Genomic DNA, 9,274 nt, shown 5'->3' on the forward strand with positions numbered 1-9,274 from the left:
CTGTTCCTTCTCCTTGCAGATGGTGCCATCTTTTGCAGCTATGGGTCGTGCTCCACTGGAAGAAGGTCCATATAGCTTCCGAGTGGCAGCAAAGAATTCCCGGGTACAGTTCTTGTCAGCCAGGGTTTGGATCTCCTCCGATTTCCTGACCCACCAGTCATTCTTCAGTTTCCTGACTTCGCTCTGGAGTTTAGATCTGATGTCGTGGTATTGACTTCTTTTCTGTTTGTTTCTGTAGTCAGACTGCCAAACTCTGAAAGCTGAGCACTTTGCATCCATCAGGGCTTTTATCTCTTCGTCGTTGTCATCGAACCAATCTTCGCTGTGTCTTGCCAGCTTGCCCAGCTCGGTGCTGCACGTCCTGGTTATGGCCTCTCGAAGTTCAGTCCAGTTGTTATCCACAGATTCACTATTAATGCACCTAATCTCCTCTGCAATCTCCTTCTGGAATTTCTCCTTTACTTCAGGTTGGCTCAGTAGACTAGTGTTATATCTGGTTGGTTTTTTCTTACATGTATTACGGTGTTTCCTTTGTATGTGGAAGTTCATTAGGGACATAATGAGTCGGTGGTCGGTCCAGCAAGCATCCGAGGATTCCATAGCGCGGGTGAGGCATACGTCTACGACGTCCGCTTGTCTTACAATAATGAAGTCTATGAGGTGCCAGTGGCCAGATCTCGGATGTCTCCATGATGTCTTCAGACGGTCTTTCTGTCTAAACAGGGTGTTCGTAACGGTCAGATTGTGCTCGACGCATTTTGTTAGAAGCATCTCCCCGTTACTGTTTGCCTTTCCGGTCCCATCCTTGCCGATAACTTTTTTCCATACAAGGTGTTCTTTTCCAACGCGGGCGTTGAAGTCTCCCAGCAGTACGAGTTTATCCCTCTGAGGGACTCGTGAGAGAAGAACATCCAGGTCTGAGTAAAATACTTCCTTGTCATGCTGGTCAGCAAGGAGGGTAGGAGCATATGCAGAGATGAGAGTCGTTTTCCTATTGTCACTTAGGTTCAGCTGCAAAGTCATTAAGCACTCATTTACGCCAACCGGCAGATGGTCTAGGTTCCTCATTATCTCGGTCTTGATGGCAAATCCCACACCATAGATCCTTTTCGATGCAGTAGGTAGACCTTTCCAGAAGAAGGTATATCCTCCTCCATCTTCTGTGAGTTGTCCTTCGTCCGGGAGTCGTGTTTCTTGAAGCGCCGCTATATCAATGTCGAGTCTTTGGAGTTCGCGAGCTATGAAAGCTGTGCGTCTCTCCGGTCTGTCAGATTTATCATTATCCATCATCGTTCTTACATTCCAAGTTGCAATTTTCATTGGTGTTTTCCTACCGCTTACTAAGTGAACCCGCTGGACGCGGCCTTCCAGCCAGGTTGGACTGGAGACAGACTATGTTTGGAGCACCTTTTCTAGCTCCTTCCTCAATAGAGGTAAGCAGAGTGGATCCTAAGTAGGCCTGCTTAGTCGTGGAGGCAACTACCGAACAACTTTACTGTCTCCGGTCCTAAGTTGAGCGACTGATAAAACCTCCACCGCCTACGTGCTGGTTTGTGACTAGGAACTTCCAGGCTTCACTTCCCTGTTCCCGACGCCAATCCCCAGTCGCCGCAGGGCTTTTTTGTAGTGATGCAAGCAGAAGCTGTGCGTGGTGATGAGCAAAGTCGCACAAACAGAGCTCCGTAGTCTTCACTAGGTGTGTCTTAGTCCGATGGCAAGGGGACCTCGACGACCGGAGGGACACCTAGTTGCAGTGAACTGCCGTTGATCCTGTAGGGTTCGTCCGCCTTTCCAGTTTCCCAACAGGTGTCCACGTTTGAGTCAGGGTCGCCTCCTTTAGCCTTTATGTCAAGACATTGTCCACAAGGCAGTGGATTGTGTTTGGTAGATGGATATAAGACCCCAATTCGGGTGCATGTATCCTTGTAGACAAGTCTTTTATTTATCCTATCAGGGTGTCTACCCACCCCCTCACTGTCCTATAAGGGCAGTGGGGTTACCAGTTTAGTTGCCGGTGACTCGACCATGGAACAGGTAGTACTGGTTTACATGTTACCAGTAGCAGGTGTCTAAACAAACCTGACCTGACCTTCTACACACATCATCCACATGTCAGCACAACATTCATCCACCTATTCACGTCCACACATCAGTAACATCTGCTGACCTCAGTCCACTCTCTCATCAAAGGATCAACATCAAATCTCTTCATTCTTTCATTTATTCCATCACCTTCTTCTTCTTCTGTGGAAATCAGCTTGCTACCTTTGTCTCCTTCACATCTTCCAGTGTGTCTTCCAACAACAGTCACATGTCATCTGTACATTACAGAGGGATTCTGATTCCTGCCGTCCACACTGACTGTCCACTGCTCTCTTCCTAACACAACTCCACTGGAAGGAATCACTTCATCAGCTCAGCTCACACTAACATCAAGCTTCAGCTTCTGACTCACACTAATCAACTTCCACACGGTTGACAACTAAACTCCTCTTTGACTTCCTGAGGCTCCACTGCAGCTCAGCACAAACACTGTGGAAACACAAACATACTGACTGGATGTGTGGAAGTCACACTGCTGAAGCCTCACATCACTTTCACATCAGCTTTACATTCAGACACACAGCAGGACTGTGGATTCTGTCCTCCATCTGGGAACTCTGCAGTCAGCTGATCAGGGCATTTATTCACACTTCAACAATCTCAAACATCTTCACACTGTTTTCAGGAAAATACTCCAAACTGATCAACAACAAACTCCAAACTTCAGTCAAGGATTTGACTTGAATATATTGATAAACCATCAACAGTAAACTGACCTGAGAGTCTCCAGTTTACAGTTTGGACTCTGCAGTCCATCACAAAGACGTTTCACTCCGGAATCCTGCAGGCTGTTGTAGCTCAGGTCCAGATCTATCAGATGGGAGGGGTTGGACTTCAGAGCTGAGGCCACGACTTCACAGTCACTCTCTGAGAGTCCCAACCAGCCAGAAAGTCTGTAATGAGCCATAAGTGAGAAAACGTTGTTATGAAAGAGCACACTTTATATTTCCTTCATGCATTTGATAGCAGAACATCTGGACTGGGGCTGTTGGACATTTAGTTCTTCACATCAGTGCTTCAGCTCATCTTCTCTGACTGTTTGACATCAAACTGAATTCTCATCAGCCTCTCTCACACCTGCACACTTTCAATCTGGAATAATTCTATCTAGAATCTTAGTGTTTCATCTGCAGATGGAGGACAGAAGATGGACTTCCATTCAGGCTTCTATACTGTCCACAGTCTGCCAGTGTGATCTGATCCCACGTCTGACTCCACAAAGTTCTCAGAAGAACATCTGGATCAGAACAACATTTTCTGTCTCAGTATTCACACCACACGTACAGAAAAAATAAATACAAAACTATTCTGTCCCTGATACGCGTACCATCTACGCACCACTGACAGATAGCTAACAGGCAGGATTCAGAGAAAGTCCCAAACAGTTTCTCTTCTTTCCATTCTTTATGTAAAACTGCAACAAACACAAATTTACAGAGCTCTTAGTCACAAACATACACAGCATGAATGAATTTACGTTGCTTATGTACATGTCTTGACAAGAAGCTACATTCAGTTTTGCTTACTATTTTTTAACTAGCATTTTTAACCTTGACAGGCTTAACAGATGAAATAGTCACCAACTAGTTGTTTTAACTCAGCATATGTATGTCAAATTATGTATATGCACATCTACTCAAAACATGGAAGAATGAATGAACTTACAAGCAATGCGTTTCCAAGGCACAAACGAGAAAAGAAAAGAAAGAGGAGCTTTCTAGCTGACCACATGGAGAAGACTAAGCTTCCAGCTTCATTCTTCCTGGTTGATCTGAGTCATGTGATCTCAAATGACCACTCAGAAAACACTAACAGTCAATGCTGTGTAACATCTTAACCTGCCACAAGGTGGTGCAAAGGGAACAAAAACAAAACACAATGTGTCATGACAAAACAATTCAAGTAAAACATCACAAATTACTAGAAATAAATGAGTTAAAAACCAACTCAAAATAGTAACAGCAAAAAAATCCATTAAATCAATTCTCCCAGACATCAGAAATGATTCAGATGTTATATTCAACTCCAAAGAAGAGGGAAAAAATCATTTAAAAGCTGTATGTCTGATTGTAGAAGACTGCTTCCAGAAGCTCCTCATGTAATAAGAACTGATGCTGTGATAAAACCTGGACAAGAACCTCTACAGTTCTTCATGTGTTTCAGCAGATCTGCATGTTTCCTCCATCAGCCAAAGGAAGAATCTCACAAGAAAAAAACTGTCTGATGGAACAATTATTAGAATGAAATAAAAAAACTGACTTCATTCATTTATCAGATTTAAACACAAGATGTTATGGTCCCTCCCTTCTCTGTGCTGCGCTCCTGGCCAGCTGACAGCTCCGGCTGATTGGGCGCTGAAGAGCACAGCCGCTTCTAATTGCCAATCAGCGGCTCATAAAACCTGGCTCTCCCTACCACTCGGCGCTGGGTCATTGCATCTCTTTGGGTTGCATCTGTCTCGGTTGCTTCGGCTCCTGATGCTACTGCTGACGCTCCACCAGCCACTCTATTCCGGTCTCCTCCCTGCTCTGGATTTCCCTGTCTGTTCTGTCCTGCCCGGCCCAGCTCCGGAACTCTGCCACTGCCTCGGCTATACAGCCACCCGTCCCCGCTGCATTCCTGCAGCCGTCTGTTCCCCGCTGCGTTCAGGCAGCCGCCTGCCCCGTCCCGAGAACTTCCCCCTCGGTCCCCGCCTCGGCTCCCGGTGCCTGGACTTTTAAGTTGTGAGTCATTCCGTTTTTGTGTTTAGTTCTAGCCCTTGTCGTGGCCTGTTTTTGTTCGTTGCTCTTGTTTCGTTCGGAGCCCTGTTCTGTTTTATTTGAGTACCTCCTGTACGGAGTTTTGGTTAGCTTTGGGTTTTTGTTTATTAGATCTTTGTTCAAGTATCCGCCTGCCTCTGTGTGCCTGCTTTTGGGTTCGACAACCCCTCACCGTAACACAAGAACATGAAAAATCCACATTTTCACAGCGTTTGAAGCAGCTGAAGAACATCTGAGACTAAACACAGCTGACATGTGATGTTTGAAATAAACAAGTGGAACACTGAGAATAATGAGATGTTCTAGTGAGAACATCTGAAGAATTGAACTACTGATCTACTCTGACTGATCATGTTCATCACATCTGGACTCACTGAAACTTTCTGCAGTTCCTCACAGCTGGAATCAGTCTCAGTTTTCCCTCATCTGATGTTGTGTAGTTGTTCAGGTTCAACTCATCCAGAACCTCCTCTGACATCTGCAGCATGTAGGCCAGAGCTGAGCAGTGGATCTCAGAGAGTTCCTTCTCTGATCTGTTCTCTGACTGCAGAAACTCTTGGATCTCCTGATGTACTGAGAGATCCTTCATCTCCATCAGACAGTGGAAGATGTTGATGCTTCTGTCTGGAGACATTTCATCACTCTTCATCTCCTTCAGGTTGTTGATGACTCTCTGGATCATTTCTGGATGGTTCTCTGTCCGACCCAGCAGACCTCCTAAGAGTCTCTGGATAATTTCTGGACGGTTCTCTGTCCGACCCAGCAGACCTCCTAAGAGTCTCTGGTTGGACTCCAGACAGAGGCCATGAAGGAAGCGAACAAACAGGTCCAGGTGACCATTTTTACTTCTCAGGGATTTCTCCATGACTCCCTTCAGGAACACATCCAGAGTGTCTCTGTTCTCATCTTTCCAGCCTTTTCCCAGGAAGTCCTCCACAACCTTCTCCTTCCTGTTGGTGTAACAGTGGAACATGTAGACTGCAGCCAGAAACTCCTGAACGCTCAGATGGACGAAGCAGAACACCTTGTCCTGGTACAGCCCTCTCTCCTCTTTAAAGATCTGTGTGAACACTCCTGAGTACTTTGAGGCTGCTTCCATATCGATGCCACACTCTGTCAGGTCGGACTCATAGAAGATCAGGTTTCCTTTCTGCAGCTGCTCAAAAGCCAGTTTTCCCAGAGACTCAATCATCCTCCTGCTGTCTGGACTCCAGTGTGGATCTGTCTCAGCTCCTCCATCATACTTGATCTTCTTGACTTTGGTCTTAACTACCAAGTGGTGGATGAACATCTCAGTCAGTGTTGTGGGCAGATCTCCTCCCTCTCTGCTTCTCAGCAGCTCCTCCAGAACTGTAGCAGTGATCCAGCAGAACACTGGGATGTGGCACATGATGTGGAGGCTTCGTGATGTCTTCATGTGGGAGATGATGCTGCTGGCCTGCTCCTCATCTCTGGATCTCTTCCTGAAGTACTCCTCCTTCTGTGGGTCGGTGAACCCTCTGACCTCCGTCACCATGTCCACACAGTCAGGAGGGATCTGATTGGCTGCTGCAGGTCGTGTGGTTATCCAGAGGCGAGCAGAGGGAAGCAGATTCCCCCTGATCAGGTTTGTCAGCAGCACATCCACTGAGGTGGACTCTGTAACATCAGTCAGGACCTCATTGTTGTGGAAGTCCAGAGGAAGGCGACACTCATCCAGACCGTCAAAGATCAACACAACCTGGAAGTCTTCAAACCTGCACATTCCTGCTGCTTTGGTTTCACTGAAGAAGTGATGAACAAGTTCCACCAAGCTTAACTTTCTCTCTTTCAGCACATTCAGCTCTCTGAAAGTCAATGGAAACATGAAGTGGATGTCCTGGTTGCTTTTGTCTTCAGCCCAGTCCAGAGTCAACTTCTGTGTTAACACCGTTTTCCCGATGCCAGCCACTCCCTGTGTCATCACTGTTCTGATTGGTCCATCTCTTCCAGGTGAGCCTCTAAAGATGTCTTCTGCTCTGATGCTTCTTTCTGCTCTGTCTGCTTTCCTGGATGCTGCTTCAATCTGTCTGACCTCATGTTCATCATTGACCTCTGCAGTCCCTCCCTCTGTGATGTACAGCTCTGTGTAGATCTCATTCAGGAGGGTCGGCTGTCCTGCTTTAGCGATGCCCTCAAACACTCTCTGGAACTTCTTCTTCAGACCACGTTTAAGTTTACGTCCACAAACTGCAGCAAGTTCTGAATGAAGAAACAACATGAGATCAATGAATAAATGACAGTAAACATTGCAGCAGTTCATCCTCCTAAAGACTGATTGTGTGAAGATATTGTGAGACTTTCGTAAATGTTCTGTTGATCAGCAGCTTCAGTCTTTACACAAATCCTCTTACTGCTCTGCAGACAGTCAGCCAGCTTCTCCTGCTTCATCCTCCTCAGGAACAACACTGTCATCTGCTCAAACATCTCTCTGCTGCTCCTCTCATCTTCATCATCACCCTCCAACTTCTCCTCATCCTCCCTCTGACTCTCTGAGCATTCTGGGTAATCTGGACTCACAACCTTCTGCATCTTCTTCAGCTCCTTCTTCACAAAAGTCACCATGTTGTCCTCCAGCAGCTGGAACAGAGAAATGTGTCAATGAGTCCATCAGAGTCAAATCATGGAGCCAAACATCAGATCCATGTTGGACACACTGACAGTCCACTGGTCTACAAAGAGCAGCATGGAGACGCCTGAACACAACAGATGCAGAACAACTTGTTGTCCATCAACTCACCATGAATATGGAGTTCAGGTGATGCTGCTGGACAGACTGAGCTCTGGGAACCTCTGAGTTCTGCTGCTCCACTCTGTGGATCAACATCAACAGTTAGATCTCAGTACGTCTGTCCACACAGAGACAAACACCAGCTACGACACCATCAACATCTTCAGGAGACTCTGAAAATGGAACCAGTTATCTCCACATTTAAACCTCATCATGTCTCCCCTCGCTGTGACGTGGACGTTCACAACAGACACAAACACTTTGGATTTCAGAGCAGGTCGGACAACACGTCGTACAAACTGGTTCTGTTCTGGAATAAGTGACTCTTTCTGTCAGTTCCAGCTTACATCTGATCAGCAGATGGACGGACGTCTTTAAAGTAAATGACATCATCCTTCGACTGGTCACTCTTGAAGGACAGACAGCTGGGTTCAGGACAGTCTGGTCTCTGCTCCTGGATCCTGAAACAAAACCAGAACAGATAAAAAAAATGAAGATAAACATCTTCAAGGTGTTAATAAAGACAACAACAGCTTTGAGTCTGAAATGTCTTTCTGTCAGTTTTACTGTCTCACCTTTCATTTGCCAATCGTCTGAATTCAGGAGGAATATCCTTTGACCTGTCACTCTTCATGGACACACAGCTGGATCCAGGTCCAGGTCCAGGTCCAGGTCCAGGTCCAGGTCCAGGTCCAGGTCCAGGTCCAGGTCCAGGTCCAGCAGAGTGTGTGTTCTGCTGCTCTGGGCTTCAACACACAGAGCTGTGAGTGTGAATAATGACAGGAGTGATGTGATGCTGAGCTCTGACACTTAGAGATGCACATCTCACCTCTGAGCTTTGCTCTGGTTCTCATCTTCTCCACACAGAGATCTTTTAGAGGGAGGGACTCCCTCCTCTCTGTCCTCACACTGATGCATAGCAGACAAACACAACAACCTGCTGGGAGAATCACACATTAGTTCTCCTCCTTCCTCTCAGTCACATGACAAACACACTCAGCTCTGATTGGAGGAAACCTGTCCAGCTTTGGACAGCTGCTTCACCTCAACACTCAATCTGACTCTTTCCATGCAGAGCACAAACGCTGATGAACTTTGAGCTGCAGTTTCATATCTAAGAAATAACATCCACAAAGCTCTTTGGACTGTTGGACTGTCTGAACATCTGAGAAACTCACTTCGTGCTGCTTCTTCTTTGGCTTTCTGTAGAGAGGAGATCACTTTCTGCTTCCATCTGACTGACTTTGAAAAGCTCAACACATGACATGTGGCTCTTTGTCTAATTCTATGATGTCCTGTCAGAGGCCTTGGTAGCTGCAGCTCCAATCACCTAAAATTAATCATAGGACCTCAGAAGATGCTGCTGGATTCACATCAGCTCCCACACATGTTCTACCTTCATCTGTGGAGGAAACAGTGAGAGCAGAGCTGAAAGCATCAGTCTAATCTTTGATCAGCTCATCAGCTGAAAACTCCTCATTTCCATCATTTCTGCAGCAAAACTGAGGACATGAGCTGCTTCTGTGCTGATGCTGTGAATGACTGAGGTCTAGTCAACATGATGGATGCATTTCCTTCCTCACAAAACATCTACAAACATCAACCTATTTGAAGACGGACTGTTTACATCCACACCGTCTCTTCATCTTTCTGTCCTTTTATC

At 46.3% G+C, this 9,274-nt stretch overlaps 1 protein-coding gene across 9 annotated transcripts in view; it reads right to left on the reverse strand.

The window, feature by feature from the left end:
* LOC127537035 (NACHT, LRR and PYD domains-containing protein 12-like) overlaps window positions 1–8,653 on the reverse strand; it is a 35,622-nt gene extending 26,969 nt beyond the window's left edge. For 3 of the 9 annotated variants that reach the window (XR_007946351.1, XM_051958684.1, XM_051958683.1), the window contains exons 1-7: window positions 8,441–8,642; window positions 8,187–8,357; window positions 7,959–8,072; window positions 7,621–7,693; window positions 7,235–7,460; window positions 5,237–7,082; window positions 2,820–2,996 (exon numbers count right to left, since the gene is read on the reverse strand). Coding sequence is in view for 8 of the 9 variants with exons in the window: in XM_051958684.1 (XP_051814644.1) it covers window positions 2,820–2,996; window positions 5,237–7,082; window positions 7,235–7,460; window positions 7,621–7,693; window positions 7,959–8,072; window positions 8,187–8,357; window positions 8,441–8,568 (2,735 nt within the window). In the remaining variant the exon portion in view is untranslated. Of the gene's footprint in view, window positions 1–2,819; window positions 2,997–5,236; window positions 7,083–7,234; window positions 7,461–7,620; window positions 7,694–7,958; window positions 8,073–8,186; window positions 8,358–8,440 lie in introns of all 9 variants that reach the window. The other 6 variants (XM_051958680.1, XM_051958677.1, XM_051958676.1 and 3 more) reach the window with 5 other exon arrangements.
* Window positions 8,654–9,274: the final 621 nt, after the last annotated feature.

Source organism: Acanthochromis polyacanthus, chromosome 14 (genome assembly GCF_021347895.1).
Source record: "Acanthochromis polyacanthus isolate Apoly-LR-REF ecotype Palm Island chromosome 14, KAUST_Apoly_ChrSc, whole genome shotgun sequence".
Classification (NCBI taxonomy): Eukaryota; Metazoa; Chordata; class Actinopteri; family Pomacentridae; genus Acanthochromis; species Acanthochromis polyacanthus.